Below are 23140 nucleotides of genomic sequence, written 5' to 3' on the forward strand. Positions count from 1 at the left end.
GCCTCTGTCAGACAATATTATTTATTGAATCATCCAGGCAGTGGGTTAGAAAAAATAACGTCTTGATCCCTGCCCTTTATGTCCTAGGAGGCTAATGAATACAATATGCTCTGATCCTTCTCAGATAAATATTTACCGATAAATATTTACAGATACAGTACAAAGAGAATGCTTGAGCTCTGAGAGCATGTGGGGGCTGAGCCAGCAAAGGGCGGTGTGCATCATGGAAGACTCTTGCTCCTTTTTAGGAAAGAGGAAACCAAAGCAGAGCACTTAGAGAATACAGAGGCAGAGAGATTGCACGATATCCTGGCTCTGCCTGCCTTGGGGCTCCAATGTCTGCTCCTGTTCGACCACCGTCTCCATGTGGTTTTGTCTAAATTTTCAGTTGAGAACCGTGGATGACGGTTCCTTGTGCCAGCCTCCTCTTGCCCTCTTGGCATTGACTGCAGAGGACAGCCAGGACCAGGAAGAAGAGACACAGCTGACCACACCCAGCCCTCAGCCAATGATCTGGGGGTCCCACCCTGGGAGAATTCTTGGTGATTTTCAGAGGAGGCATAGCCGAATGAGTATCTCCAAATTTGTCTCTCATTCTTGGTAAGTTTAGTTCTTAGAAGTCTGTCCACATCTCCATTTCTCATTTCAAGCAAGCGTAAAAGCTGGGTCTTCAGTGTGGTTGGATTTATACGCTGGTGTCTTTTCTTAGAACAAGAAGAATTTTTAAAAATGAGGATTTTTTTGGTACTATTTGTTGAAGAAATTGATCACTTTTTTCTCCTGCCAGTCATCCTTTTGAGCTGAAAATATCTCTACTTTCCTCCCTTTCTGAATAATTTCAGTATGCCAATTCATAAATGATTGACAGCTATAAAAGAACATGAAAAAGTATCTGGCGCCCTCATCCAAATGCTTTGTAAAAGATTATCAGACTGTCTAAAAATAGGGCTATGGGGAAAATAAGGAGAGTAAAGACGAAGATGGGGTCAATATGTTAATTAGGGCTCTGGGACGCATTCACAGGAAATCAAATGAAATGGACTCAGCAACAAGCAGAATGTATTACAAATACACTGAATAGCTCCCGGAGGTAAAAAGAGGGAATCAGACACAGACACAGTCACGTCGCAGGGCTTGCACAGTCAGGACGCCCCGTGGTTTGGTCAGAACTCCACTTCGGGCCTGCTTTCGGAAGTAAACAGGGTATTAAACCAACCAGAAATGTCCATCTTACCAAAGAAGTAGTGGAGAAGCAAGACAGCCGGGGAAATGGCTCGTCAAGTTTCCTAAGCATTTAGAGAGAAGGCAGATCCGCTTTCAGGGTCAAGTGCTCTCCTGCATCCTAAGGAAAAACTTCTTCGTTCAGGGAAATGATCGGAAACTTCCAACAAGCAGTAACTTGCTGAACACATGGCCTAACTAACGTGCAATGCTTAATCACCAACACTCACTGCGCACAGAGTACTTCCCTGGGCTCCGGGTTATGGGGGTGGGGGGGGAGTTGAAAAAATGGGCACTGGGTCTGCCTCAAGGATTTTACACTTTAGTAATCTGTAGAATGGGAAACAAACTGCAGTACTAGGTCAGTCTATCATAAGGACCCATCGTGAACTCATATTCTCATCATTTTCTCTACTCAGATAATTGGTAGTCTTTAAAAAAAAAAAAACAAAAAACCTTTGCTGTGTGTGATACCACAATTCTTGGACTAAGTTTGCAGGCAGTGGGAAGGTGGCTCCACCCACATCCTGGACACTCATCACATCCCTCTGGTTTCCGCGAAGATTTTGAACTGCAGTTTTTTTCTGTGCTTATCTATGTTGTTCACTTGGCTTTTTAAGGAGAGGAGGAGGTAGGTTAATTTTCACGTCGTGTAAAAGTACTCTCATATATTATTATTACTAGTTTTGAAGTCTGATTTGTGTCCTTGGCGTGAGAGAGGAGGTTTCGGGGGCGGGGGGAAATACCGGCAGGTGGCGCTGGTCTCCTCCCAGCAATGAAAATGTTTTGCTCGCTGCCAAGAATCCCGTAGGATTTAAGGGCGACTATGCGTAGTCCTTGCAGGGGACGTAGCTCCTGCCACACTGAAGCGCCGGGTCCATGCAGTCATACGTTCCGGCCTGTTGCTCCAGCCACGCTTCGGCACCACAGCTTGTAGACCCGCTCCCCCGCTCCAGTTTGTGTGCTTGACCGCCCCCAGCCTCATTTCCCCAAGCCAAATCACCGACAGAAGTGCCAGCCTCGGCCTGGGTGCTCTCCGCCGGGTGTCGGAAGGCAGAACGCGAGTTCCGGTGCGCCGCAGGGCGCACGGAGGAGGCGAGGCGTTCTGATTTCTCGGGGCCCCGCCAATCCCGGGGCTCCGGTTCCCGCGAACGACACAGTGTCCTGTCCACCCTGCAAACGACCTGCATGCTCAAGGTCCCGCGTCTATACCGCAACTCTCTCCTGTCACTCGGCACCAAGCATTTCGTTGTTGGCGCCGGAGCGGGGCCGCGGGCATATGCTCAATAAGAGGGCGCGAACCGAAGTCCCAGGGCTACCAGTTCGAATCCAGCTGCCCCTCTGCCCCAGCGAAGTTCCTTAACTTGCTCTGTACACCGAGAGGAGCAATTTTTCCGCCCACGGGTTGCTGGATTAACGCAACAGCTATACACTCCTAAGCAGTGTAGCCAAATCAGACGAGCCTCAACGCCGGGGGTGCCCGTTGAGCTGTACCTAATCTACAAAACCCGGGGAACTGGGGTTCAGAGAGGATTCTTCCCCCTCGCCGCGACCGCATCCACTAATTACCTCCCCCCTCAACTAAAGAATCTGGTGTCCCCCCCAAACCTGATGGGCCCCTAACTGTAAGCCTCCCCCGAGCACACGTGCAGCTCCCACGGACCCCGACCGCGAGCCGTGCGTGCAGGAAGGCTCGGGGCAGCGCGGGCCGCGCGCGGGGAAGGAGGCGGAGGGAGCAGGCGGCGGAGGAGGGCGCAGGGGAGGAGGAGGAGGAGGAGACACATGCGCGCTGCCGCCGCCGCCGCAGCACTCCGCGGCTGCCCGGGGACAGGAAACCTTCAAGACTGAGCCGCCGCGGCCGCCTCCCGTCCGCCCCCAGCCGCGCGCCTGCCCGCAGCCTGCTCGCCTGCTGCCGGCGTCTCTCCGTGGAGCACCCTAGGGACTCGGCAGCGGCTGCCGAGGGGAAAAGCTGCGACCCCCCCCGCAGGAGCGGCGGGGCGGGGTGGGGGGGCGCGGGCGAAGATGGCGACGCCGGCAAGCGAACCCCAACCTTTCGTCCCTGCCCTCTCGGCGGCTAGCCTGCACCCTCATCATCACCCTCACCACCACCACCACCATCACCACCACCACCACGGGAGCACCGGGGCTGGCGGCGGGACTGGCGGCGGCGGCGGCGGCGGCGGCAGCGGGGGCTTCAACCTGCCCTTGAACCGGGGTCTGGAGCGCGCGCTGGAGGAGGCGGTCCACTCCGGGGGCTTGAACCTCAGTGCCAGGAAACTGAAGGAATTTCCCAGGACCGCGGCCCCCGGCCACGACCTCTCGGACACGGTGCAGGCAGGTGAGCGAGGGCCCCGGGGGCAGGCGGTGGGTGTGGATGTCGGTGCGGCTGGCTGTCGCGCCTGCCCGGACGCGGTGACCAGTCAGATCTGGCCTCGCCGGGGGTCCGCTCGCAGAAGCTCTCCCGAGTGGGCGCGGGAGAAGCGGGCTCGGGAAGATCGGGGTGCGCCGGCAAGCGCGCGGGTCCCCTGCTCCCCACCCCGCGGCGGCGCAGAGGGAAGTGGCCGCGCGGGGCTGGGACTTCCAGGCGGTCGCTGTGCGCCCCGTGAAAGTGGGAGGTTGCAGGCGGCCGCGTTCGCGCCTGCAACCGGGTCAAACCCCCTTTGCAGGTTGGCTTCGCTGGGGTCCGGATGGGGAAACCAGACAAAGGTGGCGCGCCCCGGACGACCCGAGGGCATCGGCGCCGCGCCGCGGGGTCCCCCCTTGGGTGCCACCGGGTGCCGGCTTCGAGGAGGTGCCCAGGCGCCGGTCTGCATCCGCCTCGGCCGCCGCTTCGGAGGCGATCGGTTCCTTCTTGCCGTGCCTTTAGTTCACCGCCCACACGGTGTGGTTCCTCGGAGGGAGGCTGCCCGGTGCCCAGTAACTCGAGCTCTGCGGGGGCCCTGGGAGGCAAAGCGTAGCCTATTAAAAGAAAAGTAATTAAAGCGAGCCGGTTTTCCTGCGTGAGCCCGGCAAGTTGTAACTCGCGCCAATAGGCAGCCAGCGTTTTTCAAGTTATGTCATGTGTTGACATATTTCTGAGACGTCTGCTTTCTCTTTGGTGGCTAGGGTTGGTTGTAGGAGCGGGATCCATAAACAGGAAGGCGGGTGGTGGGCTGGGGCTGGGGCCGGGGCCTTGGGATCTGGGCAGAACTGACTTGTTGGTTTCTGACTGTGCCGTCTGGTTCAGCTCCCTGGACTGGGAGCTGGGTGTGGTTGCCTCCTGGCAAGCACCCAACATTTCCCAAGGCGGTGGGTGCCCCTCTGTGAGTCACTGTCATCGCAGACCCGGAGTCGGTTCCCTGGGATCCTTAGCAGTTTAAGATCTCCCAGTTTCCATTTGAAAGGGAGAAGGCAGTGAGGCCAGGGTGCCGGCAGTTGGGTTTTTGGAAGGCAGTTTGCCAGCACCCTTTCCTTTCTTTTAATTCAATAAACATTTATTCGGAACCCTAATGAATACTGAGACAGGGTTCTGAGTTCACTGGAGGCAGAGAGCACTGGCCCTCCGGGGTCATTCAACTTTGTCATTAGGACTCAGGGATAGACAAGAATGGCCCAGAAAGAGGGAGTTTCCAGAGTGGAGTTCCCAGCAGCCCGGGAGTCTCTTTTGATAGAATCTCTGGAGCTACATCTTCTCAAGTGTCACTTATTTCGAGAATTGCCTGAATGATTAACCTTAAATAAGGCTAAATTCCACTTGGCTTCCGCCATTGAGTGCACATGACACCACAATCATAATAGGGGTTTGCACAGCCCCGTGGAGGGGCTCCAGGTTCTTCTCCTACCTTGAGTATGCTGAGGCTTCTTTCAAAGTTGGGTGAACCTCCTGTGTCTGCTGTGTTTGGCACTTAAGAAAAGCAGTCGTCTCAAAAGGGGGACCATTATCTTTCAATGAAGATCTCACCATGGGTGGTAAGACAGCCTGTTCTCCTCTCTGCTTGCTGATTGCCAACTTAGGCTGTGGGTTTTCTGAGTTTTCAATTAGAAGCTTCAGTTGCACATATTTAATATTCTGAGAATTCTAGTTAAAAATTCAGAGGCTTAGTGTTAATCCTTCATTCGGGGAAGGGAGAGGCAGAGGGATGTCACCCAAGTTTGTAGACATTTAAGTCAATCCAATAAAGAGAAAAAAAGTAGTGTAGCCTGTTATTTTACATGAAATATGAATACCCAAAGGTGCTGAAGATTTACTTTTTTCAAAACATCTTTGTCTCAGATCAAAAGCTGATTGTAAGCCACATGTATTCTTCTCTTTGTTCTAAAGACTTAACTGAACATTTGGAAGAACAAAAGGGAAAATAAAACAAGAGTTGAAATTGCCTCCAGTGTGCACACTGTTGACATTTCCTGCACAGAAAGAGTTCTAGTAGAGTTGCAAATATGAGTAGTAAAATATAGATTATATATATATAAAACATATAAATAAAAATAGTGGCGCCTATTTAGTTTGCAGAATATCTTAAAATCAGAATGTCATATGAAGATCCCTAAGGAGCTTTTCATAAATCTTAAAAGACAAGGTGTGACATTGCCAGCTTTTCCTCCCTGTTAAATTCTATAAGACAGGCCTTTTAGTTTGTGCCTTGTGGCACAGCAGGTCAAAATGCTGCCTGTGATGTCAGCATCCAATACTGGAGCTGATTTCAGGCCTGGCTGCTCCGCTTCCAGTTCAGCTCCCTGCTAATGTGGCTGGGAAAGCAGCGGAAGATGGTCCAAGTGCTTGGGCCCCCGTCACCTATGTGGGAGACCCAGATGGAGCTCCAGACTCCTGGCTTTGGCCCAGCCCTGGCCATTGTGACCATTTAGGGAGTGAACCAGTGGGGGCTGGCGCTGTGGCTCACTTGGTTAATCCTCCGCCTGCGGCACCAGCATCCCATATGGGTGCTGAGTTCTAGTCCCTGTTGCTCCTCTTCCAGTCCAGCTCTCTGCTGTGGGCCGGGATGGCAGTGGAGGATGTCCCAAGTACTTGGGCCCTACAACCGCATGGAAGATCAGGAGGAAGCACCTGGCTCCTGGCTTCAGATCAGCGCAGTGCCGGCTGTAGCGGCCATTTGGGGAGTGAACCAGTAGAAAGAGGACCTTTGTCTCTCTCTCTCACTGCCTATAACTCTGCCTGTCAACAAAACAAAACAAAAAGAAAACAGTGGTGGAAGATTGTTTTCTCTCTTTTCTCCTCTCCTTGCAACTCTGCCTTTCAAACAAATAAGTAAAATTTGAAAAAAAAATCATTAAAAAATAACTCTTCTGCACTATTGGACAACATATCCTATCCGAGAAGAGTGGATAACCAAGACGTATGCATAGAAATATGGAGGCCCTGAGCCCCACTCAGTAGAGGCCTAAGCTCTGTCACTAAAGTGCCTATACTTTAGTCATCAGAAAAACTCAGGCTCTCACTTTGAGGCCGTTTTTTTTACTTGTAGGCGAGTCCAGTGCTTTTGTTGTCAGCTTCTTGTCTTTGGAGCAGATGAGAAGGGGAAAGAAACACTGCCATTGAAAGCAACAGAACCAGTGCACCATTGTGTAGACTCCGCTGTGTGCCGAGTACTTGGTCGACGTAATCTCACCGTCAGTAGAAGTCAGGTCATCTTGTCACTTACAGGTGGGGAGAAGTCTGTTAATGTGCTCAAGGCTGCGGTACACTTATGTGATTGGAAGCCTGAGCCCTCTCTGGCATTCATGTTCCTGTGAAGCAGAGGGAAGGGGTAGAGAGGACGGAGTTGGGCAGCATTCTGGACATTCATTCCTCCAACCCACATTCATTCCACGAGGGATCTACTGAGCTCGGCCGCGTGGCACGCATTGTATCTGGTGAGCAAGGATACAGCAGTGACTAAAAGAGAATCCCCATATCCCTTCTTAGGCCTTGACTGGAGCGGACACAGGGAGATAAGTTAAGAAACTGATTCTACAGAACGAGTAGGAAAAATTGGGGGATAGATAGGATATCTTTGTTTTAGAAAGACACAAGCTGCTTTGTATTGAATTGAGCTGGGGAACAACAAGAGCACAAAACGGTGATTAGAGATAAATATCAACCAAAGCATGGAATTGGGCTCAATACAAAGAAGTACACAAATACATCAGCAAAGCCAACTGTTTGCCCAGTGCTGGCTTATTAAGTAGTATCATTTTGGATGAATAAGTTGAAAAGGGTGTTGGTATGACTGAAAAGGAATTGAAAAGAGGAGTAAGAAAAGAAAGTGTCTCAAGCCAAATGCAGCAGTTTCTAGAAAATAAAAAGGAGGCCCTCAGACTTGGTGTGCACAACACACGTTGGAATCCGTCTCCACAGGGAGGATTGGGCTGAGCTGTTGTCATGATTTTGAGGTGACTGTTAAGCAGGAAGGACTATGGGAAAAGGCAGGAATATAGAGATGAGATTTAAAAGCGCTCAGAAAACATGTGTTTCTTTATATTTGAGAGAGGATTTCTGTAGGGGATGGGATACAAAGGATCAAATGAGACAGGAATTCAAGAATAGCTAAGTATCGGTTCCAGGAAGCTGCTGGAGCCATGGGGCAGGTCAAGGTGAGTTGCCAGATACAAGTCTAGCATTGCTAGATGTGGTGTGTAGCATTCAGAGGACAAGGTCATTTTCATGATGGTGAGGGAAAATGTTGACAGCTGATCCCGGTAGGATTCGCAACAGGTTGTGTAGGCTGGGTCTGGGTAGAAGGGCAGTGAACATTCTGTGGTTGAAAGGTGGTTCCAGGAAGAGGAGTGAGAACTTGACAGGCTGAGATTCTGAACACAGAGGAGGCGAGGTCCTGACTTCTCACCTGCTCTCACCCTCTCCTGCAGCAGAACACAGGCCTCTGGGGAGGCCTGGCGTTTGTCAGCCTGTGTCACCAACACCCCGGTCTGTCTGCATCGGCTCTCAGATGTCTGTCCAGATGCAGAGACTCCTCTCTGAGACCGGTGAGCAGCGCTGTCTGCTGAAGGCTGTCTTCTCCCACCCCACTCCCATTCTGTAGTCCCAGAGCGCTGGGGACTTTAACATTCTTTAGTGATTGGAATCATAATCCAAAATTCCATAATTTTGGCCACAAAGGGCTTTTCATTGTCCATACAATGAAATATTTAACGTCATATGTGTTCTTAAAACTTAGGTTCTTTTATGGGTATTTCTAGTGGTGAATTGTTTTTTGCTACTGCATTACATTTGTTAGTTAGTAATATAGCTAACAAATAAGCAACCCACTTTTTGTGGTAGTCCCTATCATATAAATGGCGCGCACACACACACACACATATTTTCTAAATTCTCCATCGATAAACTGTAAGTTATTTCCTTTTCCTATTATTATTTTTCTGTAGTTGATCAAATTCTTGATAGATAGAGGGCTTCTGATATTAAAAGCCTTCAGAATAATGAGGGCTCAACATACATACAGATGTGGTGGTTCTGGATCATATCCAGATGTGTTCCATGCACCTGTGTTACCGCACAATCTCTACAAGTGTCAGTGCTAGTCTCATTGCTTTATTGAAAAGCCGAGAGTATACCCAACATGCTTCCAGAATGAGAGCTTGCAGTCATCGGCCAAGGAGCTTCTGGGCATTTTCTGTGTGTGCCAGTTTATAAAAGAACAGTGTCTGGTTTGACCTTTGTCATGGTACTGATCCTACTGGCGAGTTTGACAGTCCCTGTAGCATCATATTGACTTTGGGTTACTGTGATACCATGCCAATATTTGATATGCCCTGCCATTTACCATATTTTTATTTACTTTGCTTATTTTTTTTGAGCTACTGTATTTTTTCATATCATGATTTTGGGGATTCTTTGGTGTACACACTTAAAGGATAGATTTCGAAATCCATGTTGATGTTGATCAATTCAGAAATAAATCTCCTTATGCTTTGCTATCCTTCTGGCCCATGACTGTAGCCTTGTTCTGTGTTCTTACTTGGCTTCATCACTGCTTGAATAAATACGTGATTTTCAAACTCTTTTGGGTGTATTTCTACTCTGCTCCATATAGCTTAAGACTTTATATTGAAGTGGAGAAGTGTTTACTTACCCTGAATATCTCCCCATGATTATCTCCCCCCAGGTGTTGTATTGCATGAGCTTTTACAGAGATTTCTTCATGTATTTACTTAGTTTTTTTTTTAAGAAAAAATTATTTGTTTTATTTGAAATGCAGAGTGACAGAGAAAGAGGGAAAGACAGAGAGAAAGATAAAGAGATATTCCATCCTGTAGTTTACTCCCTCAAATGGCCATAACAGCCAGGTCTGGGCCTGGTTGAAGCCAAGAGCCAGGGACTCCTTCCAGGTCTCTTAGATGGATGGCAGGGGCCCAAGCACTTGGGCCAGCATCTGCTGCCCTCCCAGGTGCATTGACAGGGAGCTGGATTGGAAGCTGAGCAGCCGGGACTTGATCTGGTGTTCCCATACGGGATGCTGGCATTGCAGGCAGTGCCATAACGCTTGTGCTGAGACTTCTTTCATTTAAGTGGCAGAGACACTGTTGCTTCTGTGTCAGGTGGCTTTGCCACCCCTTGAGTGCAGCTTCTGGCCAAGCCTCACAGAAGCCTGCTTGTGAGGCTGCTTTCTATAGGAATTTTTTTTCGTTTAACTTTTTGGAAAATTGAACTTCTTCTCCCTTAGAGAGGTGTCAGAGGAAAGGGGCCTGGGTGTGGCGGTGAGAATTTTGCCAGCCTGTGAACTCTTTTGATGATGTGTCAGTCGTTGAGTTGAAGATAATTTGGTGTTCATTGTAGTGATTATTTCAAGGTATGAAATGATATCTGTTGTTAAAATTTTAAGATGCAAAACCCAACTATGTTCACAAAGCTTATGTCTTTATTTATGCATAATTCATAATTATTTATGCCTGGCTTCTACTATCGCTCCCATTCTTGTGTTGGATGGAAGCTTTGTTCTTTTTTTTTAACATCAGTTTTGCCATGATATTTCAGATAGTTTTCTGTGTGTGATCTGAATTATTTGAACAGCAACAATAACAAAACTGGAGCCAGAAAAAAATTCTAAGTAACACTTAGTTTAGGAAAAAAATTGGCTTACCAAAATAGGCTTTAGCTTGAAGTATGCCTGCCTTATTCTTCACTTTAATTTAAGAGTTCAGTGATGTTGCTTCCATATACTGTAGTAAGAAATAGTACATTTGGAAACCATCTGTTCCCATAAAGTAATTCAAAAATAAAGTGAGATTGTTTACACGAACTGAAAGTTGACGAACTGTGAGAATTTGGCTTCTCCTGTTTTTCTCTCCAGCAACGCAAGTGAATGGAAATCAATGATTTCTGCGTGTGTTCTGAGATTTTCCCAACCATGTTCTCTGGCACTGGCCATGGAGGAGGAAATAGGCAGGGGGGAGGGGGGGCATGGATCCGAGAAGGACAGTATGCTGGATTCATGTCACATAAGTGCGTCACGTTTTTGCTTGCTGAGAAGTTGCTGCTTATGGTTAGCGTGAGGCCGGTGCTGCAGCTCCTTCAGAACAGTCTTGGGGTAGGCTGCGCCTGCTGGGGGTCTTCCTTGAAGCTTGGTTCTCCTTGTTTGGCTGCGTCCCTCAGTCCTTTGGCTGGAGGGGACCTGGAAGGGCGTGACATGAAAGCACAGTGAGTCTTGAATTTCCTCTTCCCTGTTCTTGCCAAATGGGCAGCAAGAAGCCCCAGCCTGGTCCCTCTGGTCCTCCAGCTTCGTGGGAGGCCTGGGTGTTGACAACGCCCCCCCGCGGCACAGGACTCGGTGTTGCTGCACGATGTCTTTCTCTGATATTCTTTCCTATTTTGGATGTGGCGCCCACACGGCGTGCGGCGTGGCCTTGCACGTCTGACCTGGTCCGGTCAGCTTAGCTCTGATGTAACTCGCTTTATCTCTGCTGGCAACAGGGATAGTGTGAAGAGAGCACCATTCATAGACTGGCTCATCCCGCCTCTAGATGGCCCTCCTTTGGCTTTCCGGAGTCCGTGCCCTCGTGGCTCCCCTCCCCTCTGCCCTCATCCCAGCCTCGTTTCACGCAGTCCCCACACCTGCTCCAGGTGGTCAGCCTGCCCACTCTGCCTGCCTTTCTCAGCATTGAGTCCAAGCATCTTTGTGCTTGATTTCCTCATGGCACGGCTTGTTCTATGGCTTTCTTCTTTCGGTTAAGGCAGTCTCCTCTTATTGAGATCGTACTTTCCGCTCTCTCAGTTCCTCCATGGCAGGTACCTGCAATCAACTGTGGTCTGAAAAGATTACATGGAAAATTCCAGAAAGAAACAGTTCATGTCAGCTTCCAACTGGGCGCCATTCCAAGTAGTGTGTTGAAATCTGGCGCTGGTCTGCTCCGTCCCACCTGGAGTGTGAACCCTCCCTTTGTTCATGGTATCCTCACTGTACGTGCCTGTCCCTCCCGTGGTGGCCATCTTGGTTATCAGACAGCCCGGCCTGGTATCACAGGAACTTTACACAGAGGCCTGCCACCGCCTCCCCCATCCACATGAGTCACGTCACTTGGTCTCATCCCCGAAGTGTTGTGTCAGCTCGCCTCATCACAAGAAGCATCAATTCAGTACACTATGATATTTTGAAAGAGAGGGAGAGAGGGAGAGAGGGAGGCAGAGTATATCCATGTAACTTTGATTATGTTTTTTTATTTTATATTTTTTATTTTATATTGTATGTGTTTTTGATTTTTAGTGTTCATTTTCTTTTTATTGTTAATGTCCTGTGTCTGACTTACAAATTAAATGTTATCTTAGGTATGTGTGTGTAGAAAAAAATGTAGACTAAATAAGTTTTTTTTTTTTAAAGAATTATTTTATTTATTTGAAAGACAGAGTTACAGAGAGAGGTAGAGCCAGAGAGAGAGAGAGAGAGAGAGAGAGAGATCTTCCATTGTACTGGTTCACTCCCCAAATGACTGCAACAGCCAGAGCTGAGCTGATCGGAAGCCAGGAGCCAGGAGCTTCCTCCAGGTCTCCCATGCCATGTGGACGCAGGGGCCCAAGCGCTTGGGTCATCTTCTTCTGCTTTCCCAGGCCATAGCAGAGAGCTGGATCGGAAGACAAGCAGCCGGCACTTGAACCGGCGCCCGTATGGGATGCCAGCACTGCAGGCTGGGGCTTTAACGCACTGTGCCACTGCGCTGGCCCCAAGACTAGATAGGTTTAGTGCTGTTCACTGTTTCGGACGTCCATTGGGGGTCTTGGAATGCGTCTTCATATAGTGGGAGTTGCTACCCTTTCCCCAGGTGGAGCCATTTCAACTTCACTGTGACATCTGGCTGACGAGGGACTTTTCCTGCTTTTTTTGTGTCCCTCCCATGGCTGGCACAGAAAGTGCCAGGTAAACGCCACAGACTCGTTCCACTGTCTCTCCTCTGCTCCTAGACTTTGTAGTTTGGATCCATTGTCCGAGGTCCCCTCCGGGGCACAAGCGCTGATCTGTCGTTTTCCCAGTGCTAACTTGTTTTGTTCCCATAGCACCTTTTTATCTCTCAGCACTGCCCACCGTATTTGTCTGTTGGCGCTGCTGTTTGAAATACCACAGACTGGGGGCTTCATGCTAGAGGCTGGGAGTCTGCGACCAGGGTGTTGGCAGGCTGGCCTCTCCTTGGCTCGCAGATGGCAGCCTTCCTCTACTCAGGCACCCTCGTGTCTCTTTCTAGGTTTCCTCTTTTTTACAAGGACCCCTGTCAGGTTGGGTTAGGGCCCACTTGTATGACCTCATATAACTTTGTTTCTTCTGTCTCTAGATATGGTCACACTCTGAGGTGCTGGCGTGGGTAGGACTCCCTTGTGACTTTTGAGTGGACGTAATTTGGTCTGTGACAGCCCCACCCCCTCCCACCCACTCTGGAGTAGCTAGTTGCTACTCTCTTCCCCAGCCTGGGTAAGTTGTCCTTAGACCTACATGAGGATGACCTCGATGCTGCCCTTCCAGAAAGCTGGAACCAGGCTTGTCTTATGCACAGTCCCATTGTCAGCATCTTGCATGGTGCTGTCTCTGTAACTCCTGCTGAGCCCATGGTTAGAGTCTCTACTGTTGACCGCCTGAATGTGTTGCGAAAGGGGCGGGGGGCACATTTACGCTGACAGTGGATGGCTGTGGCTTGTCTGAACTTTTCCATCTTGTATAGGTTTAGAGCCCTCCGTGACTGTGGATCCCTAAAGTTGCTCTTTTTCTGACTCAAGGTGAGGTGACTTCTCATCAACATTTGCAAGCGTATGGTAAACAGTGTTACATGCAGACATCAAATAAGTGATTGTGAATTCCGAAGGAGACAGACATAAGTTTTTTTTTTTTTTTTGTAAGATTTAATTATTTATGCATTTGAAAAGCAGAGTTAGAGAGAGAAGGAGAGAAGTCTTCCATCTGCTGGTTCACTCCCCACATGGCTGCAATGGCTTGGGGCTGGGCCGGACCAGAGCTTCTTCTGGGTCTCCCGTGTGCGTGCAGGGACCTGAGCACATTTCTTCTTCTACTGCTTTCCCAGGCACAGTAGCAGGGAACAGGTGGCATCACAGGCCGAGGCTTAACCCCCTATGCCACAATGCTGGCCACAGGCGCACGTGTTATTGTGTCAAATAGCACTTTTTTTTTTTTTTTTTGACAGGCAGAGTGGATAGTGAGAGAGAGAGACAGAGAGGGAAAGGTCTCCTTTTGCCGTTGGTTCATCCTCCAATGGCCGCTGCGGCTGGCGCGCTGCGGCCGGTGCATCGCGCTGATCCGAAGCCAGGAGCCAGGTACTTCTCCTGGTCTCCCATGGGGTGCAGGGCCCAAGCACTTGGGCCATCCTCCACTGCACTCCCGGCCACAGCAGAGAGCTGGACTGGAAGAGGGGCAACCGGGACAGAATCCGGCGCCCCGACTGGGACTAGAACCTGGTGTGCCGGTGCCGCAGGCGGAGGATTAGCCTAGTGAGCTGTGGCGCTGGGCCTCAAATAGCACTTGACATCAGCAAATAAAGAAAACTCAGAATATGTTTTTGGAGCTACTATCATGTAAGGAGTTACAGATGATTAACAAGTTGAGACAACGTTTTACTTGCTTCACAGAATTGGCTGTTAAATAAATAACATATTTGTATGTGTTTTACATCAACAAGTGTCATTTTGTGATAAAACCTCTCATCCTTTAGACAGTAGAAATTTCTTCCCTTTTTTCCTGTTGGCCTAGCTTAGTGGTTGAAAATTGGATTTCTTGGGGTTGGGGTTGTGGCTCATAGGGTTAAGCCACAGCTTGTGACACTGGCATCTCATATTGGAGCACGAATTTGAGTCCTGGCTGCTTCACTTCTGATCCAGCCCCCTACAGATGCACCGGGGAAAGCAGTGAAGGATGGCCCAAGTGCTTGGGCCCCTGAACCCACGTGGGAGACCCAAATGGAGTTCCTGGATGCTCACTTTGGCCTGGCCCTGACTGTTGTGAGCGGTTGGAAAGTGAACCACTGAATGGAAGATCTGTGTCTGGTCTGCCTTTTCCTCTCTCTCTCTCTCTCTCTGCTTTTCAAATAAATCAATCTTTGGGAAAGACAAATTTGACCAGGGTGTGCTTAAAGATCTCGGTCCAACGCTTGGCTTTGGTGTTTATAAACGGGCAGATTCCTGAATCCTGAGCATCAAGTTCCTCTCCTGTAGGAGAGTGGTGATAGAATGTGCTTAGGAGAGTTACCGTGAAGACACTGGTCCTGTGTGACAGCAGAGAACATTATCAGGTGCTTTCTCTGCCCCAGGCATTGCTTTAACGGCTTTATTTGGGGGCATAGCAAATAGTTCATGAGAAATGTATGTCAAGGAAAAACTAAGCATGGATTTCAAATGTTTTTGCACTAAAGGAAATTTTTCTTTTAATCCTTTAACCTGTAATCTTTTAAATTTCTTTTAATTAACTTTTTGAAGTTCCCTTTTATGTGAATGAGTGTAATACGATAAGTGTTACCCCACTGAAGGCTTGCTAGTTATTTTGTTTGATCACTGTAGGAGCTTGCTACTCCCTCCATAGAGTTCGCAGGTCAGACCCACCCAGAACCAACCAGGCAGTCAGCCCCCCTGAAAGAACAAAAATGACAGAGAAACCTTAACAACATCTGGTCCCAAGCTGTGGAGATTAAGATATAACAGGAACAGTAGTTACAAATTAAACATGTTAGTTCAGGGTTTCACTGCATGTGGTTTGGGGGGCATGCATGGGCCCAGTGGATTCCAAGTAGTAAAAAGGCATGTTGGGCAGCCCCCGACTCCAGCGGGGAGCTCATAGAAGTCTTTCATAACAGGCGTTTTGTTCTAGAACCTGGACTGCATTTTCCTGTAGACAGTGTCTCTGCTGGTGGTTTGGTTTTCTCACCAGCCCATGAAGGCTTATTTAACCCTAGCAGACATGGGCCGTCCTGTTAGAAGTGGTTTCTTAGAAAAAAAAAAAAAAAAGAATGAATGCAATGTCACTTTTAACATGGAATTCTGCTGTAAAAGAGGTTCCTGACTCAGGGAAATAATACTCTCCCCTGCAGCCCTTTCTGGCCAGGGGGCCGAGTTCCCCACCCCTCTGCCTGGTCCTTGGGTCAGTCTCCATTGCTTGGTAGGGAGCAAGGGTTGGCGTCAGTCAGGGGTCCATTGTGGTCAGGCTGGAGACTGGGGGAGGCTGCCAGGCAGGTCTGCAGGCCTAGGAGCTGCTCACATGAGGCAGGGATTTAGACCCTTCTCTACTTAATTTGTATTATGACCTTTAATTAATGAATTAATTAACTCATTTGAAAGGCAGGAGACAGAGATAGACAAAGATCTTTCATCCACGGATTTGCTCCCTAACTGCCTGCCGGCGTAGGCCAAAGCCTGGAGCCTAGAACTCAGCCGAGGTCTTCCGTGTGGGTGGCGGGGACTGAATTACCTGAGCCCTCTTCTGCTGCCTGCCAAGGTTTTCATTAGCAGGAAGCTGGCATCAGAAGTGGAACTGGACCTTGGACCCAGACACTCTGATCATGGGATGCAGGTATCCCAAGCATCGTCCTAATTGCTATGCTAAGTGTTGGAGTTGGAGGCAAGTTACTGAATCTCTCTGAACATCAAGCTTGTGCTCTGGTAAAAGCAAAAAGTGCACTGTGCCCCGCAGGTACTTGCGATGATTCGCGAGGCAGCACAGAGTTTCTGGAGCAGGTCGGCCTCCCGACGAGTGATTGATGAGTGTCGCCTCTGCCGGGTTCCTACGGGGAGCTGTGTGACTTTGGCCAAATAAATCATGGGAAGTTGTCAGCACATCATTAACACAGGACTGCATGGTATCTTGCTTACCTGTGCCTCGGCGTGCTCATCATACATTGGGGATGATAATCACAGTATTACCGTGAGGAGTAAACTACTTAATATATATGTCAAGGGCTTAGGTCAAAGCTTGGCACTCTTTCAGCCATTATAATTAGTATTAGACTCTGTATTTTTAGAAAGGACATTCAGTCTTAGGTGGTACAGAAAGACTAAATTCCTAGAAATATGGAGACAATACTAAAATAAACTCACTATCTTGAAAGCTTGGGTATCCGTGATTTCAGTGTGCAATGTTTACGGTCTGTTGACAGCCTTGGAGGCTGGTGGAATACATGGTATTTATTATAATTATTATTACAGGGGCAGAGACCAGAGCTGGCTGGTGAGATGATTCTTCCCTGGGTTTGCTGCTCCACGGTGGTTGGCTCAGGGCCACATCATCGGAGACTTAATGCTATTTTCGTCCATTCCTCACTTTAGCAGGGTTCTTTGGGCTGATTAGACCCTGAAGGGGACAAGGCCTATAGAGAAGAAGGAGATCAGGATCGTCCCAGGGGAGAGCAGGGAGCCGAGTTTCCAAGCTGCCTGCTGCTTTCAGGGCAAGGGTGCTGGGACCGGCCTCACAATTGGGTGGGGACGAAGTCCCGAGGGGCGTTTCTTCTCCCTCTGCTATTGACAGGCAAGCTCTGCCAGACTGAGAATGAGAGAAGGAAGTTGAGTATCTGTTCATGCTCCTGGCGAGAAGCCAGTTTGTGAATCTTTGTTGCTGGCACCTGCTCTGAAGATGTCTATCAGAGGCTTGTTCTTACGAAGCGAGGAAAGGTGCCTGGGGAAGCAGAGGTTTAATAGATTTAATAGGTTTGAACGTGTCTCTTCTTCCTCACTCTTTTACTGGCATCCTGCCTTCATTCTGAACTTCACTCCGAAGTGATTAGAAACCTTGCAGTAAGTTCAGTCTTTCAATTCTGAAGCTACCACAGCGGTCCTTTGCAGCATTTGTGGAAAATGGAATTCAAAGACATTTGTTTCGATGTAAAAAGGTTGAAATCCATGCATACAGCATTCTTCAAAACGGTGGTGAAAAATGTTTATTGTGGAAAAACTATGCATGGATTTCATTGTGTGTGTGTGTGTGTGTGTGTGTGAAGTAAACTTGTCTTTGGATTCCATCTTCCCACCAACGCTTTGAAGTCTCCTTGTCCGAGGGAACAGAAGGAGGTTCTGCTGGTGAAGGCTGCAGGGTCCTCAGAACATTTCCTCCGTCAGTTCCCAGATCAGCCTGGAGAGGTGGGCAGCAAGCATCGCTGTGAATGAGATGGGAGCCTAGCCGTGTGCATGCTCAGCACAGGTGTGGAGGCAGAATTGGAACCTGAGCTCTTGCTAAAGAGGAGTGGGGGCCTCCTGCGCTTTAGTGCCACTGAGTATTTAGAGGTGGAGGGAGAGGTTAGAGAAGATTTTCGGGATGAGAACCAAGCCCACAATGATCTGAGGCAGTGCTTGGGATCACACAGAGATCCCATGGGCTATCCCCGGGTTCTCCTGGTATGATTCCATCCTCGGAAAGACCAGGCGTGTGCACGGGGCCTTCCAGCCCTAACCTTCACTCAGTTTCAGAGCCAAATTTCAGCTCCATTTTCTTCAAGGTGTCTTATTTTAAAACCCTAGATATACATTTGGATATTTAGTTTTGTTATAAACTTTTCTAAGATTTTATTTATTTATTTGAAAGAGTTATGGGAAGAGAGAGATCTTCCATCTGCTGGTTCACTCCTCAGATGGCCGCAATGGCCAGGGGTGGGCCAGACTGAAGCCAGGAGCTAGAAGCCTCTTCTGGGTCTCCCACTTGAGTGCAGGGGCCCAAACACCTGGACCATCTTCTGCTGCTTTTCCCAGGCGCATTAGCAAGGAGCTAGATTGTAAGTGAAGTGGCTGGGACACGAACTGATGCTTCATATGAAGTGCTGGCATTGCAGGTGACAGCTTTATCTGCTGTGCCACAATGCTGGCCTCAAAACTTTTTTTTAAAGAATTATTTATTTGAGGCAGACTGAGAGAGACAGAGACACAGAGAGAAAGAGATCTTCCATCTACTGCTTCCCTTCCCAAAATGGCCTCAATAGCTGGGAGATTCATCTGGATCTCCTATATAGGTGATAATAGCCCAAGTTCTTGGGCCATCTTCCTCTGCTTTCCCAGGCATATTAGCAGGGAGCTGGATTGGAAGCAGAGCAGCTGGGACCTGAACTGGATCTCCAGTATGGGATGCCAGTGGATCACAGTGCCAGCCCTATTCTTGTTAAACCCCATCATAAAAAACCTAATTGGGCATCATATATAACCTAATTGATATTTTACTCAATCTTGTTCCCTCCAGTGAGAAATGAACAAATAGTCATCGAATGAGAGATTAAGAAGTTAACTTTCTAGAACATTCCCTGTGGGCTATGAATACTTAATATTCTAAAAGCTGTTTCATTAGTAGTAAGAATCATGGACTTGATTTCTAAAAATGTGTCCTTTTTAAAATAAAGATCCTTCTCAACATTAGTTGCTTTTACACTCTTTTTTAATGAACTAGCAGGGCAGTACAAGATTATAGCTAAAAACGATTTTTTTTGCATGTATGCAGATTCAGTCTAATTTAAGGAAATCTGATTGTGCAGTTGAAGGCAAATGAGTCTTTCTTTGTGCTGTTCCCTGAGAGGTATAGATGATAATCTCTGAATACAATTTGAGGCAATTATGGTGTTTTTTTTTTTTTTTTTTTTTTTTTTTTTTTTTTTTTTTTTTTTGGTCTTCAGAAAGCCTGGGTAAATCCAGGTTGATTTTAGTTATGCCAGTCAATCCAGTGGTTATGGTCTTGTAATAAACTCTAAGCTGTGGTTTGCTCAGATATTTAGTTAATGCCTTCTTGTATCTGTGCAGTACTTTATAGGTGCTATGCTGTGACTTCGTGAGTGCAAATACCCCTAAATCTAATGTAAAATCCAGTAGACAGCTGTGAAGACTTGCATCTGCTCTACTCCCCTCCTCCCCATCCCAGGCTCCTCCCATGGAATCAATATGTTAATGAGGATTTGGTCTCTCAATATGAAATTTGCACAGTGGGAGTTGGGAGGTAATGTGCCCTAATAGAGCTCTTGACGCCTGCCTCTTAGGAGGGTGATTGACAGAGACACCGTACCCCAGCTCAGTGCATTCATAATCAGGCAGCTGCATCTTTCAGAGTGGCTTCTCACAGTTCCAGGGCGTGTGGGCTCTCGTGTCTCTCGGTCTCAGATCTCTTCAATTGCTGATACTGTATGGTAGATTGGAGTGGACAGACCCCATCACCTTTGAGTAAAAGACACCAGCTTTCAGACAAGTCGCCTTGCATAACTGTAGCATTCTTTGGTTTCTTGGGAGGGCATTAGATCACTGTGGATATCACGTCCTCTTAAAGAGATGCTCAAAAGTAGTGAGACCCTAAACCCAGGTTTGCCAGAGAGTGTGGCTGTAGAGCTCTCACCCTGGACTGTTCATAAAAGCACCCCATGTTAAAACATCCGCATTTGGAGGATAAGTTATATGACCTTTCCGCATATATGTAGGATATGATGGATGGGAAACCCCGTATTTTAAGAGTAAATTGAAATGTAGACAAGTGAAATGACTTTTCCAAGTCCCCGCAGCCTTGCATAAATCAGGTCTAGACTGGACCGGTGTGTCCTTATTGGCTGCCCATGTTGGCTTCTGTCTTTTTAAACACTTTTATCTGTTTGTTTTACTTATTGGGGCAGCAGCAGCAGAAAGAAATCTCCCATGCACTGGTTTACTCTCCAAACACCCTCAACAGCCTAGGCTGGGCCAGGCTGAAGCCAGGAGCCTGGAATTCAATCTGGGTCTCCCTTGGGACTGGCGGGGTGGGGGCCAAGTACTTGAGACACCACCTGCTACTTTCCAGGGTGCGCATTGGCAGGACAGGTCAGAAACAGAGCTGCGCCTGTAATGAGAGCACTCTGATATGGGATGTCTGTGTTCCAAAGGATGCCTTAGTAGCTGTGCCAAACACCCACCTCTGGTTTATAGTTTTAGCTTTCATGCCAAGAAATGCCCTCAAAAAGGTCTTTGCTATTTGTCTTCAATTTCAGTGGGCAAAATACATCATTAGTTTTTAAATTATAAAACATCTTATACATAGAAAGGAAATTATACAACAGGTTTACATGATTAAAGTAACAATAATACAGTAGACATAGAAGACAGAAGGCTGGGACTGGCGGCAGGGTTCGGGGGGAGGTGATTGTCTAGGGAAGGCCATCAGGATTCTGGGAACTTTCTATATCTTGAGCATAGTAGTGAGCAAGCAGGTGTATGCGTGTGTCAGAACACAGCGTACCCTACGCTTACAATGGGTGCACGTTATGTCTGTAAATCCTACCTTCCTGGAGCAGACTAAAGATAGGCCTGTGTCTCTGCTCTCCAGCTTAAAATATAGAACATTCCCAGTATTTTTTACCTTTCCATCTGCAGCAGATTCCCCATGGACAAGCTATTTTAAAAACAGAAAAAGAGTGGTGCTCTATAGCTGATTCCATGCCTAGTTTTAGAAGATTGCTGTTTCTAGTTCAGTGGACAGGCTCTTTGATCTTCCTTTTCCTGATTTTGAAACAGCTTGATAAACTTTCTTTATGTAATCTTATAAAATATTCCAGTTGTCTTAGTAACAAGTGGCCCTTTATTTTCCTGATAGAAAACACTGATGGCAAGCTTCCTAGGATCCCTGAGGCAATGTTCGCTAGTGGAGTCCTAGGCCTAAGAGCATTAGTTGTGCACCTACTGAATACCAAACATTTTGTACATAGGATCACATTCCTCCGCTAGCTTATATACGATAGGTTTGGTTTCCCTTGACTGTCCTGTGCAGAACTTCAAGCCCCAGTGGTAAGCAGCTCACTTACTTATTTTTTTTAATTTTTAAAATTTTTTTTAAAATTTTTTTGACAGGCGGAGTGGACAGTGAGAGAGAGAGACAGAGAGAAAGGTCTTCCTTTTGCTGTTGGTTCACCCTCCAATGGCCGCCGCAGCCAGCCGGCGCACAGCGCTGATCCGATGGCAGGAGCCAGGTACTTCTCCTGGTCTCCCATGGGGTGCAGGGCCCAAGTACTTGGGCCATCCTCCACTGCACTCCCTGGCCACAGCAGAGAGCTGGCCTGGAAGAGGGGCAACCGGGACAGAATCCGGCGCCCCGACCGGGACTAGAACCCGGTGTGCCAGCGCCGCAAGGAGGAGGATTAGCCTAGTGAGCCGTGACGCCGGCCAGCAGCTCACTTACGATCCCCGTGCACACGTGGGGCAGCCAGGGCCCCATCCACAGCTGTCTGACTCAGAAGCGTGACAAGCCTTTCCCGCCAGGAGCACCGCCATTGTGGAGAGCTGCGCTTGGCAGGGGAGTTGAGGGCTTGGCCAGCTCCCCTGTTGTCCCTGCAGCCCAGGGACCAAGTGGCAGATGACTGCCAGACTTGCTGACCACACTGGGAGCCTGCACACTCCCTGCTCAGACCCCTGTTGCGGCCCCCGAGCCTGCCCGCCCAGGCCTCGCTGCCTGGCCGTGGGGTCTCCGGGTCCCCTGGGAGCTGGCCCACCCTCCTTATCCTGTGGAGTTTTCCTCTCTGCCTCCCCAAGGGCCTCTGGGGACCAGCTGCCCTTTCCTTTCATGTTCCCCCTTGTTCCAGGTTAAGTGACTCCACTTGGCCTTTGATCACACCCTTTCTTTCCTCTTGCACTTGCCAAGTGGAACAGGACAGAAAACAAAACAACAACAAAAAATCCCGAGTTCTCCAGGCGCTGCCCATCAGTGTCAGCGGGCGCAGCCAGAGGCAGCTTCCTCCTGTTCTGTAATTCCCCAGGCCCCAGGCGCCCTCTCCCCGACTCCCCTCTGTCTTCTGGTCATTCGTACGCGGTCTACAATGATGAAATGAGTTAGTCTTCATTTCATGTCTTTCCTTTAAGAACAGTGATCATAACAATAATGGCGTTATTGATTGAGTCAGATATTGTAGTCTCCACTCTGTGGCTCCTCTCATTTAATGCCTGAGACAATCTTAAGAGGAACATACACACTATTTCTTTGTTCCATTGACAGATTAGAAAATTGAGGCTCAAAGAGAAATGCCCCAGATCACATGGTTACTAAGGTTATGAGATACTGAGATTGAAGTAGCATGTGACTTGAGCTTGATTGGCTTTTTTTTGTTCTTTGTTTTTAAGAAAAGTATTTATTTAGGGGCTGGCATTATGGCACAGTGAATTAAGGCCACAGCCTAAAGTGCCAGCATCCTGTGGCGTAGCAGGTAAAGCTGCCACCTGCAGTGCCGGCATCCCATATGGGCACCGATTCTAGTCCTGGCTGCTCCACTTCCTATCCAGCTCTCTGCTGTGGCCTGGGAAAGCAGTGGAAGATGGTCCAAATCCTTGGGCCCCTGCACCCATATGGGAGACCTGGAAGAACCTCCTGGCTCATGGCTTTGGATCAGCTCAGCTCAGCTCTGGCCGTTGCGGTCATCTGGGGAGTGACCCAGTAGAATGGAAGACCTCTCTCTTTCTCTGGCTCTGCCTCTCTATGTAACTCTCTTTCAAATAAATAAAAATTAATCTTAAAAAGTATTTATTTATTTTTACTTATTC

The 23140-nt window shown here is 48.4% G+C and overlaps 1 protein-coding gene across 5 annotated transcripts in view; it reads left to right on the top strand.

The window, feature by feature from the left end:
* The first annotated feature begins 2997 nt into the window (after positions 1-2997).
* Positions 2998-23140, top strand: part of LRCH1 (leucine rich repeats and calponin homology domain containing 1) — a 212435-nt gene continuing 192292 nt past the window's right edge. For 2 of the 5 annotated variants that reach the window (XR_016213262.1, XM_070048800.2), the window contains exon 1: positions 3000-3559. Coding sequence is in view for 4 of the 5 variants with exons in the window: in XM_070048800.2 (XP_069904901.1) it covers positions 3244-3559 (316 nt within the window). In the remaining variant the exon portion in view is untranslated. Of the gene's footprint in view, positions 3560-23140 lie in introns of all 5 variants that reach the window. The other 3 variants (XM_070048799.2, XM_051832281.3, XM_051832282.3) reach the window with 3 other exon arrangements.

Source organism: Oryctolagus cuniculus, chromosome 9 (genome assembly GCF_051225735.1).
Source record: "Oryctolagus cuniculus isolate XC-2025 breed Fujian yellow rabbit chromosome 9, ASM5122573v1, whole genome shotgun sequence".
Lineage (NCBI taxonomy): Eukaryota > Metazoa > Chordata > Mammalia > Lagomorpha > Leporidae > Oryctolagus > Oryctolagus cuniculus.